The sequence below is a fragment of the Astatotilapia calliptera genome, chromosome 23, assembly GCF_964374335.1.
Source record: "Astatotilapia calliptera chromosome 23, fAstCal68.1, whole genome shotgun sequence".
Classification (NCBI taxonomy): domain Eukaryota; kingdom Metazoa; phylum Chordata; class Actinopteri; order Cichliformes; family Cichlidae; genus Astatotilapia; species Astatotilapia calliptera.
In genome coordinates this window covers 9,890,111-9,906,832 of record NC_137443.1, presented here as the reverse complement: position 1 = coordinate 9,906,832, position 16,722 = coordinate 9,890,111, and the positions used below count along the sequence as shown (strand labels likewise).

The 16,722-nt window shown below is 39.5% G+C and overlaps 1 protein-coding gene across 5 annotated transcripts in view; it reads right to left on the bottom strand.

The window, feature by feature from the left end:
- The window catches only part of LOC113015795 (AP-1 complex subunit sigma-2), a 33,864-nt gene extending 18,162 nt beyond the window's left edge, over positions 1-15,702 (bottom strand). For 3 of the 5 annotated variants that reach the window (XM_026158095.2, XM_026158098.2, XM_026158097.2), the window contains exons 1-4: positions 15,544-15,702; positions 10,465-10,643; positions 5,755-5,863; positions 5,516-5,653 (exon numbers count right to left, since the gene is read on the bottom strand). In XM_026158095.2, coding sequence (XP_026013880.2) covers positions 5,516-5,653; positions 5,755-5,863; positions 10,465-10,643; positions 15,544-15,654 — 537 coding nt within the window. In that variant the 5' untranslated portion in view covers positions 15,655-15,702. Of the gene's footprint in view, positions 1-3,020; positions 3,052-5,515; positions 5,654-5,754; positions 5,864-10,464; positions 10,644-15,543 lie in introns of all 5 variants that reach the window. The other 2 variants (XM_026158092.2, XM_080297698.1) reach the window with 1 other exon arrangement.
- Between the last annotated feature and the right edge of the window lie 1,020 nt (positions 15,703-16,722).

Here is a 16,722-nt window from a genome sequence, read left to right as displayed (position 1 = left end):
CATTTGGCAAACTTCCCCAGTCTTCACTCTGGCTCTATAAATACAGAATTGAGCCAGTCAGAGACCTCATTCCCTTTCTTCTACTCAGATTTGGCTTCGTCCCCTTCAGATTTTGAACTCACTTCCTCCTAAGTGAGAAAATCAGCTAAATCATTTTAAAGATCTACCTACTTTATACACTTACAGGAAAAAGCCTTACTCTAAGCCTTTCAGTACAGTATGTTCTCCATCTGATGGTCCTGCTGTCGATAAATCAATGAACAGCTTTACGGTTTGTCCTCTGGGATAATGGGTTTGGCTGGGTGGTGGCAGCAGCCTCGCAACTAATGGCAAACAACCACATTCAGACTTCTAAATGCTTTCCAGCTTCACATCACTCACTTAGGTCCAATTTATATTCAGTTGTAACTTGAGTGAAATTTCAAACTTTTTTTTAATCTGTCGTATTTCCTGAATGTCTTCACAGACATTTCTATCAAATATAAAGGATAGAACCATTTTTTTAGTCAATTCACTTCAATTAAACTGTAAAATAAATAAACAATTTTAATCGTTAATAGGAGCATTTATAAAATCTTTTTATTTATGCTTTACAAAAAGTAAGTGTTCCTCAGAAATTCTCCATGGTTCACATCACTTTTATCCATGTAGATGTTAATGGGCTGTCAGCCGTGGCCTGATTTCCTTTCCTAGAACTCATTAGCGGTGGCCTTTTGGAGCACTAACAGACGAAATGTTCGACAAACAAATCCAGGAAACCAATCAGTCTGCTGTCTAACTGACTGATTAGACTTACATTGTACCAGACATGCTCCAATGAAAGCCACTAGATCGAAACATTGAAGTGTTTCCTGACTTGGCCAGAACAAATTGGTAAAACTGAGAACAGTCCGCTCTTTTCTGAAGCTCTCCGTGGGTGTTACCTTTTGATCTTTATACATTCAATAAACAGTGGGAGCGCACACACACATGGTAATGGCATGAGCCGAAGGTCTGTCACCTTGGAGACTGTGCTTCACGTTGTTTTGTTCAGGATGTCCGTTTCTTCTTCACATGCTGATTTTTTTTAATGTTTACTAAAAACTACTTGGTTAAATAAAGCACTATAAATTATTCATTTAGCTTTAGCTACTTAAACTTGGTTAGCATTCTGTCACACTAGAGTAAAGTAGGATGGCAACCTCGCAACTAGTTAAAAAAAAAAGAAAAAGAAAAAAATGATACCTCCATGGTTGCATCTTTGGAAATCAATTCCCACTAGTTGCAGTGACCTAGAGGCTGAGGAGGCAACACGTTCAGCCTCTGGGCGATCACTTTCAATCTTAAGCCAAATGCATAGGTCACCTGGTGCTCTAAACAATCATGGTCCAACTCAGACTGACTGCAACCACTCGCAGGCAGATTGGTGAAGGACTGCAAATAACTGCTGTCTGTATTATTAACGGAAACAGACTGCCAACATATTCAAATCATACTGAGACAATCAGCACTGATGAGTGCAACTCATCTTTGCAATTTAAAACTAATCAAGGCTTGATCAGTTTCAGGATAGGATCCTGGATGGCAGGCACAGGAAGTCATAATAGCAGCCCATTTTTCATTTTGATGTTCTGAATTGGTTTGATAGTTTGGAAGTGCTTTTTGTTTTTATTCTGATCAATGCATTTGTGTTAAAAAACTATAGCTATAATTTCAGGACCATGGACAGATGTACACATTTGACAGTTGTCTCAATGGTCAATGTGTTGGCTATTTTAGCATTTAATACAGAAAATGCTATTGTTGTCATATGCTGAAATAAATTCAACAGAAGCTGTAGTCTTTATAGATAGCTCTATTAAAAAGAGAAAAAACTGAATGCTTAAAATAATAATCAAAGTGCCATCTTGAAAAACATAACTTTTAAAATAGATTTACTGTACTGAAACTGCAAGAAATAAAACAAATGTGAATATAATATGCATAAGTCATGATATTATGCACAAACATGGCCTATTTTTGATGCTTTCTGGTTTCTCCCTGGCTTCTAGGACACTTTCTTTTTGCGCCCTGCAGTTCTTGTTGTCCAGGGTGAGTGGAGGTGCTTCTTGTTATTATTCCAAGGATGTGCAACAGCATTTCACTTATGGAATTTTAAGCCTGTAGTAAAGTATCCACTGACTTTGCCATACCAGATACCGCTGTTGTCATGCTCTTGTGTCTGGGTCACAAGTGCTTTTGTGTCTCTTTGCATGTCCCGTACACTTGCTGAAGTCAGAGCTCTTGGCACATTGGGTATGTCATATTGAAATGAACCGTGTTTTTGTTGTGGTTAGAAAACAGTGCAACGTTTGTAAATCACCGATAAAACCAACCACACCTATCAACGCTATTTTATTCCGTTTAGTAAAATCGCCCTTTTTACGTCAGACGCTGACAAAACAACATTAATTGTGCCCGGGATTGAGAGTGGGGTGAAAAACCAGCTGTGGAGCTGTGATCAGTGTGTACTGGTATCCTGCTGACAGCGCTTATGGTCAAAATGACCCTTGCTGCGATACTGTGGTTTTGATGCTATAATTACGCTCCCACTATATGAAATGCTAATCTAGAACAGAAGTGTCCTGTTTGTCACAGCAGTGAATACAATGAGGGTTTGTTTGAAGACTACAACCTGAGCACTGCCCACATCCAACCTTGAACCAGGCCTGTGCAGAAACTTTTATAAGTAACTTAGAAATGTAGGCTCTTCATTAAAAACTACTGAATGCTATTTTATTTTTAAGCAATTTTGTGTAACTATTCGTCACATTAAATGTTGCTGGTTAGGTTTACAGTGACATCAGAGACATTGGAGTTGATATAGGGTCAGTATGAGGCAGAAAACATATCAGCAACTTCAAAATTCAAAGTGTGCTGATGACACTTGAGACTTTGGTGTTGCTGGTATCTTTTTTTTCTGCTGGATTTAACATTGTGTTGGTGAATCTAAAGCTACAGATCTAACACTACAGAATAGGGATTTTTTAACAAAGTGTTACCTGCAAACAGGCGCATCTGAAAGTCTATATTCTGCAAATCACAACAGTAAAGAATAAACAAGCAAAGGGAGAAATGTGTCAGCAGAAATCAGGATTAAGATCAAGCAAACTAAAAGCAAGACACACAAAATATTTTCAAAAATATGGCTGCATGAATCATCTGAGGGCTGTATTCATGCAGCACTGAAAATTAAAGACAGAAATGATCATCAGGACTCCAATGTGAGAAAATGTGTAAAAAGAGAATAAACATATAGCACCAGCAGTGCCGAGCCTTCCCTCTACTTAAGGGAAGTGATGCAACATAGAAAGACACAAGAACTCAACATTGAACCTTCTGTAAAAATAATAAAGGGTAAAGAAAGTTCTAGTTGAAGTTGAGGGTAACGAGGTCAACGTTTCTTTGCGTGACTCTAAAACAGTGAGACTTATCTGAGTATTAGTTCTTGTGAATGCTTTAAAAACACTATAAATAACTCAAGTCGAGCATTATGAAAAGAGCTGAACAACTTCCTGGGTTGACTGGAGAGTGTAAAGTAAAATCAGCTGTCACTTTGAGGTAAACTCTAAGAAACATTTTTTACTTCTACTATATGAAATTTAACTATCCATCCATCCATTCGCTACCACTTATCCTTTTCAGGGTCGCTGGAGCCTATCCCAGCTGTCATAGGGCGAGAGGCGGGGTACACCCTGGACAGGTCGCCAGTCTGTCGCAGGGCCAACACACAGGGACAGACAACCATTCGCACTCACATTCACACCTAGTGGCAATTTGGATTATCCAATTAACCTATCCCCACAAGTTCCATGTCTTTGGACGGTGGGAGGAAGCCGGAGTACCTGGAGAGAACCCACGCAAACACGGGGAGAACATGCAAACTCCACACAGAAAGACCCCGGCCTGATGGTGGAATTGACCTCAGGACCTTCTTGCTGTGCGGCAACAGTGCTAACCACCGTGCCACCGTGCTGCATGAAATTTAACTATTACAATAAAAACTATAATCCTCACATTAATTTAATTAACGTGGACCAATGGTGCTGATTTCAAGCTCCATATTTTTTTCTGACTCTAGTAGAGTAGCTTTGCATGACCTGTATTTCAAAATAATCCTTATTTGTCTGATACTGCTCCTTGGTGAAGCCCTTCACTTCTTCTCTTCTATCTTTTTATTTCATTCTGATTGGTCTGATGAAACTACAATCATCCACCATTATGACAGCATACCTATGAAAGAAAATAAGGCAGTCAAAATATCAGCTTTTCTATTTAAGGCTGCAGCAGTTACCGATGCAAAACCAGTATTTCTTAATGTTTGCTTGGCATTAGAAGCTGAGAATGGATTCTATTATGGAGCTTTTACAGCAAATCACTGACTGAATCTTATTAGAGGATCACTTGATGACACTGCAGTGAGAAATGGAACAAGAAGAAAAAACCACAGAAAAAGTGACTTTGTGGCTGGTTTAGTCTGCAGGTCTCAGTAACTTTGTGTTGTCAGACGGGAAGACTCATTATTTACAAAATTGAAAGTCTGACATTCTCAGCTACAAACCTTTGATTGTAGCTGTCTTTTTCACTGGAGTATATCTGAACAACAATCTCAGGGTCTTGGAAAGACTTTTTAAAAATATCTGCAATTTCATAGAGACAATTCATGCATCTCCCTTCGAACTATAAACACATTTTATTTTCACCATAGACATAAAGATTTTCAGAGAGATAATAACCTGGTGATAAACGATATAAAACGATTCGCTCATGGAGCAGCTTTGTAGCTGACAGCTGTTCAACAAAGCAGCTGTTCCACGTTCCAAATAGGTTGATAACCATGTATTTACTAGCTTATATGTCACTGCTTCCACTGGCAGTCACTTCAATCACTTTGACTCTTTAATCACCCATTTCACCTGTCTACAAATCACTACATTTCATCAAACTCCCATGGTCTCTGGCTGCCAGATTGCTGCTTGTCCTCTCTACACCACTTTCAGCATTTCCACCAGTGGGTCACCTCCCCCATGCTGGCCTACGCACTGTGGCTTTTCTAAGAAAGAAGAAGAAGCTACATGTTTCTTTCTTAGAAAAGCCACAACATGCTTTTTCATCCACATATTTTCATTAGCGAATTAAAAATAATTTTTTTGAGAAGTAGTGATAAAATGCAATAAAACAATAAAAGAAACAATCACAGACCAGTTTACCATACTTGGATTAAATCCACCCTCGACTAAAAGAAAAATAACTACTACAAAATGTTTTTTGTCTAAAGACTGGCTTTAATGCATGACTTGCAAACTGAGCCAAAAAGTATTAAACCTTACTTGCTGCCACCACCAATAACTGGGGATGTCTCCAGATTTCCAGAAATCCTCAATATAATATAATATATACATAGGAAATAGTGGTGTACTAGTGTAAAATATCTTTACCAGAAATGTAGTATTTGAAACTGTTATTGTTCCCATGGTGGTTTTATCATATATCTTACCTCTTGTAGCAGGTCAGCCTGCTCGATGGCCTTCAGCACATTCTTTTTAGACGTCTCTTGAGCTTCTCCACCCAGCAGGAATTCATCCAGGATGAAGTAGGCCTTCTCAAAGTTAAAAATAATGTCCAGTTCACAAACCTGGTGACCAACATGCAATAACTTTAAACATTAATGAACAGCTCAGCACGTGGGAATTATAACTAAGAATAATATTAGGAAGTCAGACATCACAAACGCACACTGCCAAAGTATTTATCCAACAGCTCCACATATCTGTGGATGATCTCCAGCGTGATGAGCTCGTTGTCCTGGTCCTCAATGGCACAGCAGAAATACAGGCTGGCATATCTGCAACACAGCGAGAAGCAAATTCACTTCAACTGAAAAAGTTCGTTCCCTGCTTTCTCAGAAAAATAATTCTGAGAAAGTTTCATATGAAAACTGTTGTTTTAATTACAACTGTCAAGTAGAAAAAGTCATCCCCATCAGCACAGTGGAGGCTGTTATTTTCATTCATTCTTAAAGGCTAAAATAGGAAAAACTACATAGTCGAAACAATATACAGGGTAGTACAACATGCATTACATTTGCTGTGTGATTTATAGAGTCTATATTTCCTGCCAGAGTGCATGAAGGAGGCTGCTGTGTCCTTTAAATGTCTCAGGGTCTTCGATATAATCAAGAGAGGGCAAATATCTCCACAGCTGATGTCTCCAAAACTGCATGCCGTACACCCAAAAAAGATAACCATCACTACAGCCCAGAGAAAAAATAACATGAATTAGATTTTGAGGTGAACTATCCCTTTAAATAACAATCTTTCGTTGTGAAAACTACACCATCAAATAGCCAAAGCCAAGGAGCAGACTTCAGGCATTTGTAAAGCTGCGACAGGCTCTCACAGTGATGTACTGTCTCACTGAAATGGTGCTGAGAGGGCATTTCTCCGTTGTTATTATTAAGGCCTGCTGTTTACTGTGCACAGGGTATTCATTTAAAAGCCAGAAGCCGGACGCAGAAGGCTGAAACAGTTAAGACCCATTCTGCCATAGTTCTTTATCCCTGATAATCCCTAAGGCACTAGGCATGTGATGATTGGCTAATAAAGGAGCTGGTCAGTTGATCCTCTGAAACCAGAGGAGCAGCAGGACACAATGGACAGGGCTGCAGATTCTTAAAAAGACACGTGTACAATACTCACAGAGGTCACAGAGAACAGCAAAGCTGCTTATTAGCCAGGCTGTTTTCTGGTGGTGAATTCTTGATTGTTTCGAGCTGTTGTCTATCTTTGTCTACAGTTTGTGAAAATTAATGCAAGGTGTAGCCAAGCAGGAAGCACAAAGGGCTCGGTTCAGTCATTACAAAAGAGCAGTGAGACAGCATTTTTACTGGAGCTGACTCACTCCAGAAACAAGTCAACGCTTTAAAAGATAATGCACACTCTGTGTAGAGAAGGCTCCCAAAGTAAAGAACATCTTTATGTTGCATTGGCAGCCTGATGGCACAGGTCCCCCTGTTTTATAAGTGGATTAGTCTTCAATAAGACATCTTTATAGAATGTTGCTTAACACGTAAGTAAGGGTTATATTAACATTTCACATGTGGCAGACAGTTTAGAGCCTTACTTGGAGGTACACTTTGAATTTCAATTTAGTCTACTTTGGGAAAAATATCAGCATGAGTTCTGCTGGCAAAGCATCCAATCACAGTTGACATATAAGGAGAAGCCTTAAAGAAATTCATGGGAGAACTGTGAAACTGTAAAGATGGCAGCAGCCCAACATTCAAAGAGCCAATCAACATCTGAGCCTGGAAACATATTATCCAATCACGGTGCACTAGAATTGTTCAGCACCCTGATAGCACGTGCAGAGAAGCTGTTCATGTTGGATTGAGCCATAATGAAGCAGAAAAGTCAAATAACTTCTCACATGCATAATAAAAATGTAACTTCAAGCACTTTTATAAACCAAAAGCCTTTTTTTTAATGTGACTGGTGATTCTATTCGTGCAGTGTTTATGTCCAGTTAAACAACTAATGTGAAAATTGTAAATACAGGCTTCAAAATAACTCAAGTGTTAACAAACTGGACTACGTGCTTCTCAAAGGTTTTTGGTAAGAATCAGATTTACAAGTAGATTAGCCCAAAATGTGTTTGCATAATTATGTCAGAAAGGTTTTTTACCCACTGCTGGCTTTGAGCTACGTTTTAGAGCTACGGACAGTTTAATTTGGCACCAAATATCACCATGAGTAGTGCCACTGGCAAAGGATCCATCCTTGTTTCTGATCCTGGATCAATTCTGACATATCAGATGGGAAACAGCATGCATTTTAAGAATTTAGGCACAGTTTCAGTTCTCAGCTTTCTATTAAACTCACTGAGATTTTGGTCCTGGTTCAGCTCAAAAGAACAAAAATGCATGTGGAAGAATCAGTCATTTGTTAAAAACTAATATTAAGCTTCGTTATTTGCTTCTAATTTGCTCTGTTTCTCTGTCACATTTAAAGAAAATATGAAGATCAGTTTTAAACCGATGCTTGCAAGCATCTAAATTACTGTAAGATGTGAGAAATTATACAGAGAAATTTTCAGTGTTACAAGTTACACGTCTACACACTGACAGGCTGTTGGTTGATGCATTAGTGTCAACATACAGATCCATGTTGTTGCTCAAAATTAGACAATTTCTTTCTGCAAAGAAACTTTTAGCCAGAGCTAAACAATCCAGAAATCTGTCTCATGCATAAAAGAAAAGAAGACCAATTCTATTTACATTATACGTGCTCCGTTTCAGCAGTATACTTAGAAGGTATAGCATACATTCTCATTGCTATGCAGATGATACCCAGCTTTATCTATCCCTGAAGCCAAATATCACACACAGCAATTAGTTAAAATGTAGGAATGTCTTAAAGATATTTACGGCATTTCATTTCCTGCTTTTAAACTCAGATAAAAATTAGGTTACTGTACTCAGCTTTAAAAATATTATCTAACCAGATGCTTACTCTGGATAGCATTACCTTGAACTCTAATAACACTGTGAGGGATGTCTGAGTAATTTTTGGCCAGGATATGTCATTCAATGCACATACTAAACAAAAAGGTAGGACCGCTTTCTTGCAATTGCACAATATTGCTAAAATTAGAAACATCCTGTGTCAGAGTGATGCTGAAAAACTAGTTCTTGTATTTATTACTTCTAGACTGGACTACTGTTAATTCATTATTATCAGGCTGTCCTAAATAATCCTCGAAAAGGCTTCGGTTGATCCAGAATTCTGTAGAATTCTGACATATTTCTGTTTGCCTTCATTTCATTGGCTCCCTGTTAAATCAAGAATCACTTATTCTCTTTCTCATCACATGCAAGGTCTTGAATAACCAAACCCATCTTATCTTTAAGACATCATAATAATATATCAACCAAATAGAGCACTTTGCACTTGGACTACTGGCTAACTTGTCATTCATATGGTATTCAAAAGTAGAATGGGAGGCAGAGCTTCCAGGGTTTCTGTGGAACTAGCTCCTAGTCTGGATTCAGGGGACAAAAATCCTCTCTACTTTTAAGTATTAGGCTTAAAACTTTTCTTTTTGATAAAGCTTATAGGTAGATCAGGTGACCATCCCTCAGTTATGCTGCAATAGGCCTAGGCCTCTGGGGGCCTCCCATGATGCACCGAGTCCTTCTTGTTCATTCACTTCTTTTCAGTCTCTGCATTTAATCATTAGCTGTCATTAATCTCTGGCTCTCCTCCACAGCGTGTCTTTTGTCCTGTCTCCCTCCCTCCCTTTGGGAAAATTACCCAACAGTTCACATTATCTACAAACTAAGCATACATTTTCCCGGTAAGTTTATGATCTTGGTCACTGGTTTTAGACCTTCTTCGAACCAACTTGATATTCATATTATAAATTATGGTCCCATTTAGAGTAAAATAGATGATGAAGCTGAACGTGCTTTAGGCTGTGGCTATCATGTTGAGGGAAGAGTTACCAAAATACTAAACTCATGGCTTCAAATCAGGCTTCAAATCAGTTTCTACAAACTAACAGGCAATGTCACAGTGGCTATAACCATGAGATTTTACTGCTATACTTGGGATTGTCCTGTTGCACAATCCAATTTAAGACAAGCTTTAGCTGTCACACAGACGTCCTCACATTTGTCTCTAGAAGAGATACAGAGGAGCTCATAGTCGACTCAATAACTGCAAGGTACCAAGATACTGTGGCTCCAAACCAAGGCCATCAAACACCATGCATTTATACAGTCAATTTAAATTTGAGTGAAATTTTAGATTTTTTTCTTAAGTTGTTACTTAGCACCGATTGGTAATCCACCAGTATCATTTAAAGAAATGGCTTGCTAACAAGGCCTAATAACACACTGATAACTTAGTACTCCACCCTGTTGTTCACATGTGGTCACTTCTGATTCCAAAAACCCAACACAGTGATGGTCAAAATCCTAGCAGCGGTCCTTCAAAATGTCCTAAACCAATGGGTAATATCACATTTGCTACATCTATCTTTTACATATGTAAAAAAAATACTAAGAACTATTAACACTTAGTGAGAATTTAACTGAGGACATAAACATCTGTGTGGTGGGGCAATGGTTGCAGACTGATCAGCAGTTCAGGGGCTCTGTTAGTCCATCCCAGTGGGGTCACTCCGGTTCACAAGCAGTCTGCCTCCTTGTCCGTTGGCACAGCAACAGGATATAATGAGACTAAATTAATGCTCTTTCTTGTTGTAGTCTGAGTGCTGTCATGATGATGCCTTCATCTCTTTGGTAACACTCTCCTGATTCCCCAGCAGAGCCATGTCTATGAATGACGGGCCTATGAATTGCCCAGGGACGTGTGAAAATATTCTATTCTGAGGGCGTTCAACCAGAACACATTTTGTTCAGAAACAAGTCCAGTTCCTACCCACCTCTTGTACACAATTTTAAGGTCTCTCCACTCCAGAAAGCTGCACATTTTAGGCTTCCGTGCCAGGACTGTCTGCACCAACTCTCTGGTGATCTTCTTTTTCTCTTTATCAGACAAAGGCACGTACCATTTTTGGAGCCTAAGCTTGCCTTGCCGACTGAAAAGAAGCATGAACTGCATCTGAAATGAAGAGATGACACAAAAACCAGAGGGGCTGTGAATAAAGACATGAGAGGAAGGAGTGGGCGGTTAAAGACATCTGCACAAAGAGACACAAAAAAGGCATTCAAAAAAGAAATTCACAGCACTTTTTATGTGATGTAACATGCTGACAAGTTAAATTGAATAAAAATGATGCCTAAAAATAATTTAATCAGGTCAATCAAATTTTGGAAAATGAATAATAAAGGACAACCAGTGCAAATTAGACAGTGAGTTGCTGTTTTTGGATGATCTGCTGCCATGTGTAAAAGATAAAAAGCCTGCTATCGATTATAACTTGACTGATACATGATTTTTTTTAGACCAATACTGATACCGATATTTGATTATTTAAAACTCTCATACATAAGCCAATATTTTTTTTCCTTTCTGACATACAAAACCTAGACAGTTGTAACATACATCAACTATTTCCCTAACATCTGTTACATGTATTTGTTTAACAATCCTTACTAAGACAGTATGACAGCATTGTTTAAAAATAATCTTGTTTTAATTATCCCAAAGCTTGTGGATTACATTGTTACTCATAATAACACAGCTGGTGTTTCTGTGATTTCTTCTCCACTTTTTAAATTTTCATTTATAATCTAATATACATGCCAATACCAATATATCGGAAAATAGCTAACACCAGCCAACAACAACACTGAAGCTGATGGTTAGTTTTGTAATAGGCACTTAAGAATCTGGTTGCCTCTGGTAACCTAATAATGTATTTACTACCCTGTCATTTGCCAATGCATTGTATCCTGCAATCTTGTTTTCAGTAGCTTCGATTGTTCATCTTGAAATAAGGAAGGTTTATCTTAGGACCCTACCTACATCACGTCACTAATGTTTTTTTGTTGTTGTTGCTTTTCTTCTCCAAATATTACTGACTTTCTATCGTCTATGGTCATGACATTGCTGCAAGTCCTGTGTAAACAGTGCTTTAAAACCAACACAAAAACATTGTTGTACATTAATAATAATAATAATAATAATAATAATAATTTGCTTAATGTTTAAATATCTAGTCGAGTAGTTGTGTGCATCCCTTCACCTAAGTTAACAGCGAGCTTCAGACTACCCCAAACAGCTAAAACTGTAATAGAAGAACATTAAAATTGATCAAAGAAGTAAGTGTGGTAGTAACAGAGAAACTCAGTTCTCTATCAGAAAAAAGAGGAGTATCTACTGTCAATTCTATTGGTATTCCATTCATCCATCCATCCATCCATCCACTTTCTTTCGCTTATTTAAATCAGGATTTCAGGGAGGGGCTGGAGCCTAACCCAGCTGCCAATTGCTGAAAGGTTGGGCACACCACAGACAGGCTGCCAGTCTACTGCAAGGATTTCTCTTGGTATTGGTAATACATTTGAGGCGTGTGTTCCGGAGCATTAACACCAGGAAGGCGGCCGGGCCGGATGGAGTGCTGGGCCGGGTGCTAAAAGACTGTGCTGCGGACCTGGCGGACGTCTTCACCTCTATATATAACACCTCGTTGTCCTGTTCACTGGTACCATCCTGTTTCAAAGCAGCAACCATCGTTCCCATCCCAAAACAGTCAAATGTCACATGTCTGAACGATTTCAGACCTGTGGCACTCACCCCCATTCCCGCCAAATGCCTGGAGAGACTGGTCATTAAACACATCAGAGCTGCTTTTCCACCATCCCTGGACTCGCACCAGTTTGCATACAGGGAGAACCGGTCAACCGAGGATGCGATCGCCACAGTGCTGCACACATTACTGAAGCACTTGGAACACAGGAACACCTATGCACGGCTCCTCTTTGTAGACTACAGCTCGGCTTTTAATACCATCCGGCCATACAAACTCCGTCCCAAACTCCACCAACTGGGACTTAACTCCTCTCTGTGCAACTGGATTGTGGACTTCCTCACTAACCGTAGACAGAGTGTCAGAGTGGGTAAGAACACCTCTTCCACCCTTGTGGTCAACACCGGTGCCCCTCAGGGGTGTGTTCTGAGCCCTCTGCTATACACTCTCTTCACCCATGACTGTATTTCCTCCTGCGCGTCCAATCTCATTGTTAAGTTTGCAGATGACACTACAGTGCTCGGACTTATATCCAACAATGATGAGACAAACTATAGGACAGAGGTGCAACAACTAGAGTCAGGGGTGGCTGTAGCTCAGGTGGCAGAGCAGGTCAGCCACTAATCAGAAAGTCGGTGGTTCGATCCCAGGCTGCCTCCTGGCTGCATGCCAAATATCCTTGGGCAAGATACTAACCCCATGTTTGCCTACTGGTGGTGGTCAGAGGGCCCGGTGGCGCCAGTGTCCGGCAGCCTCGCCTCTGTCAGTGCGCCCCAGGGCAGCTGTGGCTACAATGTAGCTTGCCATCGCCAGTGTGTGAATGGGTGTGTGAATGGGTGAATGACTGAATGTAGTGTGAAGCGCTTTGGGGTCCTTAGGGACTAGAAAAGCGCTATACAAATGCAGGCCATTTACCATTTACCATGGTGCCACGACAATAACTTGGTCTTAAACACCAAAAAGACCAAGGAGATCATTGTAGATTTCCGGAAGAGGGGTCATAACAACCATCTGCCTCTCTTCATTGGCAGTGAGGTGGTGGAGAGGGTGAGCAGTTTTAAATTCTTGGGGGTAACTGTGACCGAGGACCTGTCCTGGGGCAACCATATCACCTCAGTTGTACGGAAGGCCCAACAGCGCCTCTACTACCTGAGGAGACTGTGGAGCGCACACATTCCCAGATCTCTGATGTTGAACTTCTACAACTGTGCCATCAGCAGCGTCCTGACGTATGGATTTCTAGTGTGGTTCCCCAGCTGCACCAAGGCCGATCAGCAAGCACTCCAGCGGGTGGTGAAAGAAGCTGGCAGAATTATTGGAACAAGTCTGCCAGAGATCAGTAATATCTTCCCCACTCGCTGTCTGAGGAGGGTGCACAGTATCCTGCGGGACCAACATCACCCTGCGCGCCACCTTTTCCATCTGCTGCCCTCAGGGAGAAGGTACAGGTCTATACAGGCCAGAACATCCAGACTGGCCAACAGCCTGTATCCACAGGCTGTGAGGCTCCTGAACTCTCTGCCCCCCTCTCACGGACAATAACCATATCCAACTTCTTAATAGCAATGAACTGGTCTGCAGTGGTGCATCATATCTTTATTCTCTTCCCCCTCCTGCCCCCCCCCCTCTTTCTTAAATAGATAACTATCATATCTGATATCATATCTCACAGTACAATAATATTGAATGGGTTGCATTGTTGTATTTTGTCATGTTTCTCAGGTCTTTGTCTGAATTTCTACGAACATTATTGCTAAGGATTGTCTTATTGCATTGGAGTCACACTGGGTTAAATATGTACACTTGAGTTTTAAGGGGTATTTATTATTTTCTTCTTTTTTTTGGGTTGTATGGAAGCCCCAAACGCAATTTCATTGTTCTTGACAATGACAATAAATAAATAAATACTAAAATACATTTAAATTTATTCAAATTCCCTTAAAAATACATGAAAAATAAGGATGGGAAAATGCACAACACTAAAAAGTTGACAAAGTGGCATGCCAAAAACAAGTGAGTAAATTAAGAGTAAATAACAGAACAATAACGCATCAACTCCAATTATCGTTGCATGTACACATTATCATCCAGGCTGGAGAAACTGATCAGGAGGGCTAGCTCTGTGGTCGGCATGAAGCTGGACACTCTGGTGACAGTGGCAGAGAAAAGGACATTAAAGAAACTGATGGACATTATGGACAATGCCAGCCATCCTCTGCACACGGCCATTAACAACCAGAAGAGTCTGTTCAGTGACAGGTTGCTTCTCCCAAAAGACAAGAACTAACAGACTTAAAAACTCCTTTGTCCCACACGCCATCAGACTGTTTAACTCCTCTCTGGAGGGGAGAGGGAGGGGAAACAGGAGGACAAAGGAGGGGGGAACAACTAAGCTGTAGTGCCTCTGCACCTCACTGTACAATACCTTTTGTGCAATACTTTTGTAAATAGTCAACGGTGCAATAGACTCAATACTTGAAATGTGCAATTCACTTGTATTTTTATTTTTATTCCTATTTATTCTATTTATCCCCTTCGTATATTTTATTTATATTGTCTCTGTATTTATATATATATATATATATATATATATATATATATATATATATATATATATATATATGTGTGTGTGTGTGTGTGTGTGTATAACTCTGTAACTTCTGTCGGTGCTGTGCTTTTTTGGAAATCGAATCTCCCAGAGGAACCCACCCGAGGGATTAATAAAGTTCTATCTAAATCTAAATCTAATGTATAAGTAATTAGAAAAAAAGCAGCAAAGCTTTGAATAACAGCTTTCCTGTCATAAAATGTGGTCTGCATATTGCTAAAGCACCAGCATTTTATCTGACTGTAAATTTTGATACCAATCCCCTGGATTACTAAGAATGAGTCTTGGTATCGGTACAAAAAAAAAAAGCTATATCGATCGACTTCGACAGCCCTCCATCATATCAACACTATTTTCACTTCAGTTTTAAATACAGGGTAAACAGTTGACGGAAAACAGCGCACAGGGCATGTTTTAAATTCACTAAAAGCATTCAAACACATGCAACCCCACAGTTATTTTCACGGCCAAATTTTAAAGCATTTAAATCCATGTAGCTAAACCAGAAACATGACTGAAATCATCCCGCTTCAGCCGCTATGAACACAGACGAAAGGAAGTACCGTTAACACCGTTATTCAGCGACTGCTACCTTTAGCACGTCCTGTTATCATAGAGCCTGTTAAAAAACCCACAGGTGACCGAGCGCGTTTGTACATTTTAATGGAAAAACAAAATTTCACACATTCAAAACTACTTACCTTGAATAATAACACTGTGTATACCCCCCTCGGAAGAAATGAGCCACCCAACACCACCCAGAAACACGGCCAGTCTATAACAACCTTTTGATTGGCCACTAGGGCGAACATGATGATTTTTATTGGCTGACACGTTTTTGTAGTCCCCGCCTTTGTCAACGCGCTAATTAGACAACATACAAATGATTGGCTGCTACGGACAGCAATCAAACCACTCCGTCCCGCCCATTCAAACTTCATTACCTATGCTGAATGATTAAACAGAGACGGAACAACCTGAAGTGAGACTGAAAAGATATGGAGAACAAAAACTGAAAAAATAAAAATTAAATTACTAATTCTAAAAAATAATTAAATATTTAAATTGATTACACTGAATCTATTACAAAATTAAAAATGTATTTTATTATTTAATATAATCTCTCTATATACATTATATTCTTCTTATGTCTAAGTTTACCCTTCCTTGTCATTTTAATAGTTTCTGCTGGCCAAAAACCATTCAAAGACAAAAAGACAAAGCACCACAGTATGTTGCAAAAAATGTATTTTTGGCTTTTTAAATTTTCCCTACCCTATTTATTTTCTACTTTTGCATGTTAATGACGTCCCTTTCTGTGGATTTTTTACGGAGTTAAGTTTTTGCCTGCTGAAACACATCAGATCATTCACTAAACTCTTCAAACATTTTAATAGCAGTCTTGCGCCATTCCGACATACATTAAGTCTCCCATCTGACTCAGTTTGGTTTGTGTGCTGCAGAGTGGCCATTCAGTCCACAACCTGTCAGGTGATGACACACCTGAGAGAACTTTTTCCACACTTAAAACTGAAATTTTGGGCAATTCAAGCTGCAGTGCTGAACTGAGCCTCGGTACTTACTGTTAGCTTTGTTTTTTTTATTTGTCAGTTAAAACACACAGAAGTATTCTCATAAGAGTAAGGATACAGCGTATCAGGTTTAGCCAATAACTTTCATGTGCTGTAGAAGAATATGATATATGCAAAACCTAAAAAACATCTAGGCCAACACTTACAAAAACATACTGTAAAATCGGTAAATGACATGAAAATGATGATGAAAGGATGGAAATGAATCTTAATTAAAAGCAGGTGTGTGTGTCACCTGAGGATCTGGTCTTAAAGGTGTTATAAACAAAGCTCTCCAAGACATTTTAA